This window comes from Schistocerca gregaria, chromosome X, assembly GCF_023897955.1.
Source record: "Schistocerca gregaria isolate iqSchGreg1 chromosome X, iqSchGreg1.2, whole genome shotgun sequence".
In the NCBI taxonomy this organism is placed as follows: Eukaryota; Metazoa; Arthropoda; class Insecta; order Orthoptera; family Acrididae; genus Schistocerca; species Schistocerca gregaria.
In genome coordinates, this window is record NC_064931.1 from 803,781,905 (window position 1) to 803,796,889 (window position 14,985).

Sequence of the window (14,985 nt, forward strand, 5' to 3'; positions counted from 1 at the left end):
ACTGGTGGTAGTGTTTGGTTTCACTAAGTTTAGACATTACCTTTCTGGGAGAAAGTTGATTGAGGTGACAGATCGTAAGTGCCTGTCATTTATGCAACTTAAGAAGTTAAGGCATTGTAGATAGACAAGGTGGATGCTTGCTCTTCAAGAGTTTCATTTTGATCTACAATATCTACATCTACATGTACATCCATACTCCGCAAGCCACCTGACGGTGTGTGGCGGAGGGTACCCTGAGTACCTCTATCAGTTCTCCCTTCTATTCCAGTCTCGTATTGTACGTGGAAAGAAGGATTGTCGGTATGCTTCTGTGTGGGCTCTAATCTCTCTGATTTTATCCTCATGGTCTCTTCGCGAGATATACGTAGGAGGGAGCAATATACTGCTTGACTCTTCGGTGAAGGTATTTTCTCGAAACTTTAACAAAAGCCCGTACCGAGCTACTGAGCGTCTCTCCTGCAAAGTCTTCCACTGGAGTTTATCTCCGTAACGCTTTCGCAATTACTAAATGATCCTGTAACGAAGCGCGCTGCTCTCCGTTGGATCTTCTCTATCTCTTCTATCAACCCTACCTGGTGCGGATCCCACACTGCTGAGCTGTATTCAAGCATTGGGCGAACCAACGTACTGTAACCTACTTCCTTTGTTGTCGGATTGCATTTCCTTAGGATTCTTCCAATGAATCTCAGTCTGGCATCTGCTTTACCGACGATCAACTTTATATGATCATTCCATTTTAAATCACTCCTAATGCGTACTCCCAGATAATTTATGGAATTAACTGCTTCCAGTTGCTGACCTGCCATTTTGTAGCTAAATGATAAGGGACCTATCTCTCTATGTATTCGCATCACATTACACGTGTCTACATTGAGATTCAATTGCCATTCCGTGCACCATGCGTCAATTCGCTGCAGATCCTCCTGCATTTCAGTACAATTTTCCATTGTTGCAACCTCTCGATACACCACAGCATCATCTGCAAAAAGCCTCAGTGAACTTCCGATGTCATCCACCAGGTCATTTATGTATATTGTAAATAGCAACGGTCCTATGACACTCCCCTGTGGCACACCTGAAATCACTCTTACTTCGGAAGACTTCTCTCCATTGATAATGACATGCTGCGTTCTGTTATCTAGGAACTCCTCAATCCAATCACACAATTGATCTGATAGTCCGTATGCTCTTACTTTGTTCATTAAATGACTGTGGGGAACTGTGTCAAATGCCTTGCGGAAGTCAAGAAACACTGCATCTACCTGTGAACCCGTGTCTAAGGCCCTCTGAGTCTCGTGGACGAATAGTGCGAGCTGGGTTTCACATGACCGTCTTTTTCGAAACCCATGCTGATTCCTACAGAGTAGATTTCTAGTCTCCAGAAAAGACAAATGTACTCGAACATAATACGTGTTCCAAAATTCTACAACTGATCGACGTTAGAGATATAGGTCTATAGTTCTGCACATCTGTTCGACGTCCCTTCTTGAAAACGGGGATGACCTGTGCCCTTTTCCAATCCTTTGGAACGCTTCGCTCTTCTAGATACCTGTTGTACACCGCTGCAAGAAGGGGGCAAGTTCCTTCGCGTACTCAGTGTAAAATCAAACTGGTATCCCACCAGGACCAGCGGCCTTTCCTCTTTTGAGCGATTTTAATTGTTTCTCTATCCCTCTGTCGTCTACTTCGATATCTACCATTTTGTCAACTGTGCGACAATCTAGAGAAGGAAGCACAGTGCAGTCTTCCTCTGTGAGACAGCTTTGGAAGAAGACATTTACTATTTCGGCCTTTAGTCTGTCATCCTCTGTTTCAGTACCATTTTGGTCACAGAGTGTCTGGACATTTTGTTTTGATCCACCTACCGCTTTGACATAGGACCAAAATTTCTTAGGATTTTCTGCCAAGTCAGTACATAGAACTTTACTTTCGAATTCATTGAAAGCCTCTCGCACAGCCCTCCTCACACTACATTTCACTTCGCGTAATTTTTGTTTGTCTGCAAGGCTTTGGCTATGTTTATGTTTGCTGTGAAGTTCCCTTTGCTTCCGCAGCAGTTTTCTAACTCGGTTGTTGTACCACGGTGGCTCTTTCCCATCTCTTACGATCTTGCTTGGCACATACTCATCTAACACATATTGTACCATGGTTTTGAACTTTGTCCACTGATCCTCAACACTATCTGCACTTGAGACAAAACTTTTGTGTTGAACCGTCAGGTACACTGTAATCTGCTTTTTGTCACTTTTACTAAACAGAAAAATCTTCCTACCTTTTTTAATATTTCTATTTACGGCTGAAATCATCGATGCAGTAACCGCTTTATGATCGCTGATTCCCTGTTCTGCATTAACTGATTCAAATAGTTCGGGTCTGTTTGTCACCAGAAGGTCTAATATGTTATCGCCACGAGTTGGTTTTCTGTTTAACTGCTCAAGGTAGTTTTCAGATAAAGCACTTAAAAATATTTCACTGGATTCTTTGTCCCTGCCACCCATTATGAACGTTTGAGTCTCCCAGTCTATATCCGGCAAATTAAAATCTCCACCCAGAACTATAACATGGTGGGGAAATCTACTCGAAATATTTTCCAAATTATTCTTCAGATGCTGAGCCACAACAGCTGCTGAGCCACAACAGCTGCTGAGCCACAACAGCTGCTGAGCCCGGGGGCCTATAGAGACATCCAATTACCATGTCTGAGCCTGCTTTAACCGTGACCTTCACCCAAATCATGACAGAAGAGCAACAAATGGTGCCAGATGTATTGTCATGTTTGCCATTAGGCCTCAAAAGTCAACAGCCATAGCTTTAGGATCAGCTGAAATTAGAGAGCAGTACCAGGAAAGGATACTGTGGACACTCAAAAATGCTAGAGAATCTGATAACATTGAATACCAGTAGGAAATAATTAAAGACACAGTGGAGACATCTGTAAATTAAATGCTAGGAAATGAAGAACGGCATGTGAGATCTCCATGGTTTGATGCTGAATGCAAAATGGTTGCAGAAGGAAAGACCAAGGCAAATAAGAGGACACTACAATAACAGTGTTCAGGCAGGATGGTAGGACACTATAAAGAAAAATGGAGGATTGAAAAGAGAACCCGCCAAAGAAGATAGAGTGGATGAAAGCAAATACTGAATAAATGGAGCTTCTGAGGAATAAGGAAGAGATAAGGAAATTCTATGGAAAAGTAAATAGAGCACAGAAAGCCTTCAATGGCACAACAAGTCTGACAAAAGATGAAGCAGGAAAAATTTTAAGTGAGGAGAAAGGCATGTGTGAGAGGTAGTGTCAAACACTTTGAAAAACTCCTCACCCCAGAATAACAACATCAAGAGATGAAACAGAAGTACACACAGAAAATGACTGGCAGCATAAATCCAACAAACCTACAAGAAATAACAGCTGCCATGAAGAAACTGAAAAGAACAAGGTGACAAAGAACAAGGTGACAAAGAACAAGGTGACAAAGAACAAGGTGACAAAGAACAAGGTGACAAAGAACAAGGTGACAAAGAACAAGGTGACAAAGAACAAGGTGACAAAGAACAAGGTGACAAAGAACAAGGTGACAAAGAACAAGGTGACAAAGAACAAGGTGACAAAGAACAAGGTGACAAAGAACAAGGTGACAAAGAACAAGGTGACAAAGAACAAGGTGACAAAGAACAAGGTGACAAAGAACAAGGTAGCAGAAACAGACTGTATCCCAGAAGAACTGCTTAAGCAAGGAGGCAATGAACTGGAACGGATCTTTCTACAGATGACTACTTTAGTATGGTCAGAGGAGAAAATACCACAGCGATGGAGAGATGGGATAATATGCCCCATATAAAAGAAGGGAGATCAGTTTGAATGTGATAAATATAGGTGAATCACAGTATTTAACTTGGGGTATAAAGTATTCTCGAACATAACATTCAACAATCTCCTCCCACTCATTCAGGGAGACATGGGGTTAAATCAACATTAATTTCTTCCAGGAAAGTCAACTGCATATCAGATCTATACTCTAAGGTGAATCCTAGAGAAAATTATCAGATTTGGAATCGGCATGCCTCACTTCTTTATAGACTTTAAACCTTCCTATGACAGTACCGTACCGACCGAGCGGATGGCAGAAGGGGAGGCGGCACGGCAATCATCATACACAGAGACATATAACACACGAACATCAAGCTCCCAGCATTTGAAAGACTAGAGGCTACGGCCGTCAGGGTCAAGTTCAACGGAGCCAACACCACACTGGTATTGATATACAATCCTCCTAAAAACATAGTAACATGCGATATCAGCACAGTACTCAACACAGCACCACGGATAATTGCCGCTGGAGACCTCAACGCAAAACACCCTGATTGGAACTCACGAATACGAACCTCTAACGGCAAGCAACTGTACGAACACGCACTAGGCCGAAACTACGTTATACTTGGACCGGACGTTCACACGTTCGTGCCTACACAGGCTCGACATAGGCCAGATATGTTAGACATAGCCCTCATAAAGGGCATCACGTGCACACTCAACCTTACAGTTGAAAAAGATCTGGACTCAGACCACATGCCTGTAATACTGCACATGGAAGGGACACTGCAGGACATCGAACCACACAGGATGCTTAACTACAAGCGTGCGAATTGGACACTGTTCAAGGAAACGCTTGATAGTCGCATTCCTGACACCCACGAAATTAACAACACGCAGCAAATCGATGAGGCTGTGGAGGCTCTCACAACTGCCGTCCAAGACGCAATGACTGATGCCATTCCATATACAACACCAAGACAACACTCAACAGCCCTGGGCCTTATCTCAATGAGGAACCGCCTCAGGAGATATTGGCAGCGTACCAGGCGCCCGTTCTATAAACTGTACGTCAACAGACTACAGGGCATAATATGGAATAAAATACAAACATTCAGAAACGAGCAATGGGGACAAAAACTCCCTGGGCTGGATACCACACGTCCTGGCGTGTGGCAATTAGCCAGACACTTCACCAGGGAGAAACATTACATTCCCACCTTACAAGGACCAGACGGCCCAGCCTACTCTGAGACGGAGAAGGCAGAGCATATGGCCACAACACTTGCAGCGTCTTTCATGCCGAATCTGGTTCCTTCAGACCCAGCATTCACACTTGAAACGGACCAGGAGGTTACACAACTTGTAGCCCAGCCCTCGCGCAACGAAATAAGACGTACTAGCAGAAATGAAATTACATGGGCTATCGAGCACACCAACGCTAGAAAAGCCCCTGGCCCTGCTGGCATTCAAATCCGTGTCCTCCAGGAGTTCACGGATAAAGCCGTAGAATACCTCACACACTTAACGAATGCCATCCTGACACACCAACACTTCCCTGACTTTTGGAAGGCGGCCAAGGTCCTGATGTTCAGGAAGCCAGGGAAAGACCGCTCCCTCCCACAAAATTACCGACCCATCAGTCTGCTGTGCTCGCTCAGCAAGATTGTTGAGAAGGTAATACTAAAACGTATCACTAGGCATTGCATCGCCAATGACACCCTAAAGCCGGAGCAATTCGGCTTCAGGAATCACCACTCGACAACACAACTACTCCTCCGCGTATTCGAACATATAACACATGGCTACAACATGAACAAAGCCACAGGGGCCGTGTTCCTAGACATCGAAAAGGCTTTCGATCGTCTCTGGCACAATGGACTCATACGCAAATTAAGCGAAGCTGGTTTCTCGGACGGACTCTTACGTCTCATACACTCGTATCTCACAAACAGATGTTTCAACACTAACGTGCAGGACAAACAATCAACACAACACGGTATACAAGCTGGAGTACCCCAAGGAAGCATTCTAGGGCCCATCTTGTTTAACCTGTACATTAATGACTTCCCAGCGACACAAAACACGACGTTAGCCGTCTACGCGGATGACACAGGCATCCTTGCGCAAGACTGGAAACCGTCGAACATCAATTCACGAATACAGACAGCACTCAGAACAGCTGAGCCTTGGTTGGAGAGATGGCGTATTAAAGTAAACGTCGGCAAGTGCGAAGCAGTTCTGTTCACACGCAGACCAAAACTAATGCGCAAACACCAACACTGTAGACCAATAACACTACATACATGCCCAATATGCTTCCAAGAGAAAGTCAGGTCCCTTGGTGTCTGGCTGGACCGGAAACTTACATGGGGGACCACATTGAATACGTTGCCAACTGAGTGCACGCGAGGCTCAAACAGCTCTACCCAATGCTCAACAGGGAAAGCACACTGAATAGGAGGGTGTCGAGATCCATATACATAACACTGATTAGACCTCTGATGACGTACGCAGCTCCCGTCTGGGGATATGCAGCTCCTACACGACTGTGCCGCCTGCAGATCATACAGAACAAGGTGCTACGAATCATTAGCAACGCTCCACGCTACACACGCACCGTGGATCTTCACCGTGAATACCGCCTTGATACCCTCAAGGAAGTATTCAAAAAACACGCCACACGACTATACAGGAACTCGAACAATCCTTTCATCCTCACTCTGGGAAACTACAATCACAACCACAGGTAGAAACACAAGCGGCCAAAGACACTGCTAGCTAGGGCATGGCCACCTGTGGTAAACTAACATACGCAAACAGTGACAAACGTCGGTAAGCCCCTGCATATCAGCAACACTGACTGGCAACTACCAGCTGCTACTAGAGCCGACCAACAGGCCACAGCAGGGACACCGACGAGCTCGCCCACAGGCGCACAAACAAGCTGCCAACATTCCCTCACACTGTGTCTCCGGTATATGACCTATCGGACACAAGATCGATAACAAACCTAACTGTTGCAGGTTGCTGACTCTGAACGAGGACTCCGTACCAGCACTCAGCACCAGCCGCCGAGCAGCACAACACCAAGGTATCGACAACCATGATACCCACTACTAACAAAGCCTATCATTGCACAACCTATCGCGGGCAGCAAGACAACCACTACTGAACTTACCACCCGACCTAACTATTGCAGAGGTTTTTTCCCCTTGGCTCTTGCCCTGGCACTTTTTTTTCCTCTGCCCTTAAAACCGCTACCCTTTGTCAGATTTCGACCAATCTATCTCCAGATGAGCGCGTATTAATGGTTAATCCTAACCAGACGTACGCAAACATCGCAGTACCCACATCCTGCGACACCTCACTTTAGTGAATACTAACCCTTATGCAGAGATGGCAGTAGACCTTTTGTGTTGGCCATCATGCCGAGGTGGGCGTGGAGGGGCTCCACCTCTTATTAAAATCCTATGACAGTATAGATAGAGAGCAATTACACCATGCCCTGGCTGCAATTCAGAATCCCTAGAAAATTAGTAAGGTTAGTGATAACGACAATGAGTGAGACATGAAGTAGCATAAGAATGGGAAGTATGTTGTCTGATACATTAAACATAAAAAATGGGGTACAGCAAGCAGATGTACTGGCCTGCCTCCTTTTCAATGTTGCCCTGGAGAAGGTAGTGAGGGAAGCAAACCCCTTTTCAGAAAAGCAACAAAATTCTACAAATCAGAGCATATACTTGCTAATACGGATGACATAGATATAGTGGCAACAACCCAAAAGGCAATGGAAGAGACATTCATCACACTTGAACAGGCTAGCAGTAACATGGGACTGAACAGTAACCAGCAGAAATCAAAACAAATGGCTGCCAGAAAAGCATGAAAGGAGAACATGCCAGCCTAATTAACAGTGGGAAACTATACCTTTGAGAGAGCTGAGCTGGGTTCAACATTCACCTCCTCAAATTGCACGTCCCACGAAATCAGAGACTGGTCGTAGCCAATCGAGCTTATTTTACTCTAACAACACTCATCATCATCATCAAGGCTCCTGATCTGCACCACCAAGTTACTCATCTACTAGACACTTTTCAATACCTGCGCTCGCATGTGCCTCCGAAAGCTGGAACCTAATAGCAACAAGACATGGAAAACCTGAGGGCATTAAATTTAAAAAAAAAAATTATTTGAAGAATTATCAGTTGAATTTTTGAAAGAGGAATATGGAGGAAAAGCTACAATCATCAGTTGTACAACATTTATAAAGACCCACCTATCAGAAGAGCAGTGAAATCATCCAGATTCAAGTGGCCTGGGCATGTAGCACGTGTGTATGATGCAGAAGTAGCCAAAATGGTATTACAAGGAAATATAGGATGACAAAGAGGGCACGATCAAATAAAAGTCAGATGGGAGTTGGGAGTCATTGATAATCTTCGTAAAATGGGTTATAGAAATGAGAGCTCTAGCAATGGATCGAGATAAATAGTGGAAAATGGTTGAAAACACCAAGGCTCACAATGAGCTATAAAGCCAAAGAAGAAGAAGAAATAGATTAGCCTGTGGATTGTGTTTCGAAATATATACACATCCTTCCATTTGCATGAAAGTAACTGAGAGTTTAATAAATTTTTCTCTTCTAGAAAACTGAATAACTTTAAATGTATATTGTACTAGTCATTGTTGCCCTCAGAATGTAAATCATTTCCAGCATTGTAATACTAGATATGACAGCCTGTAATGCACAAGACTGAAGCCTTTGCTTTCATACTAGACACACTTTTTATTTAAGTGCTTGTCTAGCACGAAAACTTTAGGGAAAATTAATAATGGCAGATTTAGTGAAAATATTGATAAATGTGTTTGTTTCTATGTACTTTCCTTTCAGATTTAAATTTAATACGTCCATAATTATGTGAATGCACTCACGAAAAGATATAATTTTACTACTTTTAGCATTGCATCATTATACTTAACAAATCTTGCTATAGATAATATTTTTGTAAAATTTCACATAGTATGCATGGATGAATGTAATGTGTGTGCATTAAAAAACTGTTAACAAGATTTCTTTCTTTGGGGTTATGAGGGTGCTATTGCCATTTACTGTCTTTCATTTCATGGTAATTTGTTATTTAAATCTTTAGGAATAGGTTTTCTACTTTCTCTCTTGTGGGTCTTTTTCAGAAATGGAGGGTGATATTTCTTTATTTCCAAAAATTCTTGCTTCTCATGGATTTTGAAAACATCTAGTTGGGGGACATAAGGATACAGATATCAATCCCATCCCTGGTGAACCGCATCTATCCTTATGTACCTTTGCTTCTGCAAGGTAGCATCGCTGATGGGGAAGACCCATCATGCGGTCGGGGTGATTTTGGTACCTGTAGATCTTCAGGTGGTTTGAGAAGCCATGCAGAAGGGATCATGTACAAGAAGTCTTTTTAATGTCATGGGAAAATAATTTGCAGAAATGATTGTATTTCATTACCCAGGAAATGACATTTAATTCAATTGCAAACATTAAGTACCTACCAGCAATGGCCAACTTAGACCAAGTGGTGTTTAGTGAATGACTGTGGTTGTAGAACAAGTGAGAACCGACACATAGGGACATCTTACTTGTGACTAAAATATAATAAATTGAGTATTTATTAAACCTGTGTTAACATCATTTAACCCTAGTTTTTTAAGACTGCACCAGCAGCTTCACAGTACCTGTCTTCTTACATTTAAATTTAGAAAATGGCTTGTTGGAGGTGTCAAGTGAAAGCTTTATAACGGGACCTAGAAACTGAGTTTGGGGGGGGGGGGGGGGGCAGAATTGTGATCAGAACACAGAAGCAACAGTCAGTGACCCATGTGCCAAGTGGACCAACAGCTGTTACGCATCACAGCCTTCCGCCTGACGAAATGAGGCAGCAAGTCACCAGGAAGTACTACAGCTCGACTCACTGCCAGTTACAACAGCTGGTCACTGCCTCTATTTGAAGTAATTCAGCGTGAAACACAAATACTGCCACCACCACAAAGTCAGTGGGGAGCAACAGCATTTAAGCCTGTCCAAACCAGCCTGTCAGCACTCTAACATCAGGGCAGTTAAGCCACAGTGAACCTGTGCACTATGCTGATGATGCAGCCACATCTACTGCCTCTGGGATAGGAACAGCTACCTACCATCTACGCATCTGGACACCATGACAGCTCTGCACTTTTGACACCGTGGCAGGAGTACGACATGGGGATCCACCACTCCTCCCTGGCCTTATGGGACATCAACAGAAGACCTCTGCACTCTGCTACTTGGGCATGACGTGTCCAGAAGTTCGCGTAGCAACCCCTGCTGCTGGCCACACCTTTGCTGACTGGTGAATCCAACAATTTGGCAATGCAGCAGCAGCAGCAGCAGCAGCGTGTGCAATTAGCAGCTGGGAAATGCCGTGACATTTACCTTGCCCACCACTCTTACTCGCACTTCCAAGCCAATGTTTGTAAACAAGCTGCAATAAAGAAGTTCTTGTAACTTCGACCAGACCTTTTTTGGCTGCAAACCTCATTTCTTCAGCAGAGAATCTCAGCCCACAACTAGCTATGCTGGAAATTTCACTGTAATCTACAGTGCAAGAGTCAACCACAGTTATAGAGGGAAAGCAGCCTAAGTGATGAAACTGATGTCATTTAGACATTACATACCAAGATATATTAATCCTAAAAGTGGTTACTGATGCTGTATATATACCATGTTAAATATTGCAAAATAGGAGATTTATTTTCCAACAGGATGTACACACTCAAGTGGGGTATGTCTTCCACAATCAACAGATTTCTCTCAAAAATGTGTATATTTGAAAAGCCACTAACTTATTTGTTGCTACCACTATAAAAAATCTGCTGTTTGTGCCTTCAGCAAACAGAAAAATGATACAGGAAATGTAATGTTTTTACAAGAGGAGAGGCTCCAATACACGAAAAAAAAGTTTTATTTTTTTCACAACTTCAAAGTGTAAGGTATAATGTGAAGGAAATACAACCTTAAAATTAAAGGAAAATAGAAAACAATGTTTAATCTAATGTGTATGAATTCTTTTATTATTTACAATACGTGAAACATATGGTTATAATGTAGGGCCCAGTTACGGTATTTTGAACAGGAAAACCACAAAATAATATCAATCTTACAGAATGGAGATTGGTAATTTTGTAATTTTTTTGTGTATTACACAGCTATATAAATGTACAGAAGAATAAAATACTCACAATTTTTCAGCCAATTGTGCATAGGAATGTTCCAGTACACGACGACTTGAACTAACGACCGAGGTACTTCAATAAACTGCGGTCTAGCTACTGGGAGGCTAAACAGTGGATCAGTTCGTTGGCCAAATCCACATAGAATAGCTGATGCTTCTGACAAGAAAGAAACAAAGTAATGACTCGACCTGAATGAGAGAGCATCACGATAAGCTGTCCACCACCTGCAACAGACACAAAATTTAATCAGTATTTGGAATGTATTTTATATTACTCTAAATGTGTTTACTACTTTGAGGAAAATGTCATGGTTTCCAAAGCAGTGACTATTCAGAAACTTTTGTGTTTACATTTACACACCTGACAAATACAGTTATTTCTGACATTTAATGCACCCAACATAAATCTGAACTTGCTGTGGGAACCTATGCAAACACACAACATTCTCGAAGGCAGCACATCCATATACCGTGCTATGAGCAATCCCATTAGCTGCTGAGCAAGTTTTGAACTCTGACTTTAGTTTTATGAACATTATCCACTTTCATGCTCACTCCTGGGTTCTGTCAGGTTGCTTATGCAGCAAAAACAACTAAACACTACATTCATTCACTGTTCATGGTAAATGCAGGAATTTGGTAGTTCCTACTTCTGTGTATTCTTATCAGTTTGATGGTGATAATATATTGACCAACATACACAATTATTAACATGATATTTATTGAAAAGTGGACCATGTACGTCTTTGTCCATCTTAATAATATTAATACAGATGCTATCACTGGTGATCACTTACTTTAGAAGTAAATAAACATACAGTGATTCTTTAAGTATTCTAAATGACTATCACTACTGTTGTCCACCTGCTACACAAAAAATATTAGTCCTTAACAACTATAAAGCAATTCCCTCATTTCAGTGACCTAAAAACGTTCTTTGATGTATTATTAACAAGAGTGGAGGGTCAACTAAAATCCTGCATAGGAGAGTATTGAGATGGATTCTGGAAGACACAAACAAATACTGAATGTCAAAAATACTCTCACACATAAAAATTTAAGAACTGCACCTCATATAGCAACATTTGTATAGTTTCAGAACTGCTATGATTTGGTAGACAGTTATTTCCTCTCCCAGAAACTAACTGAACTGAGCCTAGAGAATGAGACCTTGAACCTTGTGAAAGGAAAACTTACCAGAATGATGCCCAAAGTAAAATTCGGATGAGAACTGACTTCTAAATCAGAGGATATGTTAGACAACAAGATAGCCTATTCCCAGTTTTCTTCAAAAGCATGCTGAAGGAAATTATTTGTGAATTACAGCACAATCTGAGCATCCAGTGCACAAGAAACTACCTACCAACCCTCCTCCATCAAGAAACTAGCAACTAAAGTTAGGATGAAATTCTCATCAACAAGACAGAATTCATCATGAACATCAGAGAGACATTCAACACAATCCTATTCAGACTATGTACGAAGGACATTCAGTAATTAAAGAGAAAAATTGATATAGAAATGAAATAGTTTGTAGTAGTAGTTTTCTACTTTCATAACTGTAGGTTAGCATCACTGGTATCAGTTGAAAACAGCTGACAGATAAAAATTGTTTTATTTATGACCTCAATATTTTAATAATGGCATGTTCGCTTCAAGTCTGTACATTAGTTGAGAAACATTCAGTGATCTGGTTTTTTGCTTCTCGTAGGTAAAAAACTGGCTAAAATCTTTTCTACATCTACATGACTACTCTGCAATTCACATTTAAGTGCTTGGCAGAGGGTTCATCGAACCACAATCATACTATCTCTCTACTATTCCACTCCCGAACAGCGAGCGGGAAAAACGAACACCTAAACCTTTCTGTTCGAGCTCTGATTTCTCTTATTTTATTTTGATGATCATTCCTATCTATGTAGGTTGGGCTCAACAAAATATTTTCGCATTCGGAAGAGAAAGTTGGTGACTGAAATTTCGTAAAAAGGTCTCGCCGCGACGAAAAACGTCTATGCTGTAATGACTTCCATCCCAACTCGTGTATCATATCTGCCACACTCTCTCCCCTATAACGCGATAATACAAAACGAGCTGCCCTTCTTTGCACCCTCTCGATGTCCTCCGTCAATCCCACCTGGTAAGGATCCCACACCGCGCAGCAATATTCTAACAGAGGACGAACGAGTGTAGTGTAAGCTGTCTCTTTAGTGGACTTGTTGCATCTTCTAAGTGTCCTGCCAATAAAACGCAACCTTTGGCTCGCCTTCCCGACAATATTATCTATGTGGTCCTTCCAACTGAAGTTGTTCGTAATTTTAACACCCAGGTACTTAGTTGAATTGACAGCCTTGAGAATTGTACTATTTATCAAGTAATCGAATTCCAACGGATTTCTTTTGGAACTCATGTGGATCATCTCACACTTTTCGTTATTTAGCGTCAACTGCCACCTGACACACAATACAGCAATCTTTTCTAAATCGCTTTGCAGCTGATACTGGTCTTCGGATGACCTTACTAGACGGTAAATTACAGCATCACTTGCGAACAACCTAAGAGAACTGCTCAGATTGTCACCCAGGTCATTTATATAAATCACGAACAGTAGAGGTCCCAGGACGCTTCCCTGGGGAACACCTGATATCACTTCAGTTTTACTCGATGATTTGCCGTCTATTACTACGAACTGCGACCTTACTGACAGGAAATCACGAATCCAGTCCCACAACTGAGACAATACCCCATAGCTCCGCAGCTTGATTAGAAGTCGCTTGTGAGGAACGGTGTCAAAAGCTTTCCGGAAATCTAGAAATACGGAATCAACTTGAGATCCCCTGTCGATAGCGGCCATTACTTCGTGCGAATAAAGAGCTAGCTGCGTTGCACAAGAGCGATGTTTTCTGAAGCCATACTGATTACGTGTCAATAGATCGTTCCCTTCGAGGTGATTCATAATGTTTGAATACAGTATATGCTCCAAAACCCTACTGCAAACCGACGTCAATGATATAGGTCTGTAGTTAAATGGATTACTCCTACTACCCTTCTTGAACACTGGTGCGACCTGCGCAATTTTCCAATCTGTAGGTACAGATCTATCGGTGAGCGAGCGGTTGTATATGAGTGCTATGTAGGGAGCTATAGTATCAGCGTAATCTGAAAGGAACCTAATCGGTATACAATCTGGACCTGAAGACTTGCCCGTATCAAGCGATTTGAGTTGCTTCGCAACCCCTAAGGTATCTACTTCTAAGAAACTCATGCTAGCAGATGTTCGTGTTTCAAATTCTGGAATATTCCATTCGTCTTCCGTGGTGAAGGAATTTCGGAAAACTGCGTTTCTCATATGATTTTAGAGTATGGCAAAAGTTGTATGAACGGTGGAAAATTTTATAAGTGAGTGGAAGAGTTGAAAAACGGTTCAACCTCAGTTACTGATGAACAGTGTCCTGGCTGGCCAGTTGAAGTGTCAACTCCTTTGTTTGAAATCCACACTGATGATATTATTCGTAAAGACTGATGTGTTACAGTTGAACACATAGCAAAAACAATTGCAGTAAGTGTTGGCACAGTTTATAATGTTATCAGTAACAAGCTCAATAACAGCAAAACAAGTGCAATGTAGGTGCCAAAAGAGTTAACACAACAACACAAGGAAACAAGACTCAGAGTGTGTACAGACTTGAAAGAATGCCATGAAACATGGATTTACCATTTTGGAACCAGATGCCAAAAGACAAAGCATGGAATGGAAGCATACAAGGTCGCCCTGCCAAAAGAAATTCAGAATGCAGGCATCAGTCCAAGTCCAAGGTGAACACGGGCTGCCAAGTCCAAGGTGAACACGGGCTGCCAAGTCCAAGGTGAACACGGGCTGCCAAGTCCAAGGTGAACACGGGCTGCCAAGTCCAA

At 42.2% G+C, this 14,985-nt stretch overlaps 1 protein-coding gene across 3 annotated transcripts in view; it reads right to left on the reverse strand.

Moving 5' to 3' along the window:
- Positions 1-14,985, reverse strand: part of LOC126298607 (protein-serine O-palmitoleoyltransferase porcupine) — a 150,423-nt gene that overhangs the window by 11,475 nt on the left and 123,963 nt on the right. For all 3 annotated transcript variants that reach the window (XM_049990008.1, XM_049990007.1, XM_049990009.1), the window contains one exon: positions 11,081-11,298. In XM_049990008.1, coding sequence (XP_049845965.1) covers positions 11,081-11,298 — 218 coding nt within the window. The remainder of the gene's footprint in view (positions 1-11,080; positions 11,299-14,985) is intronic.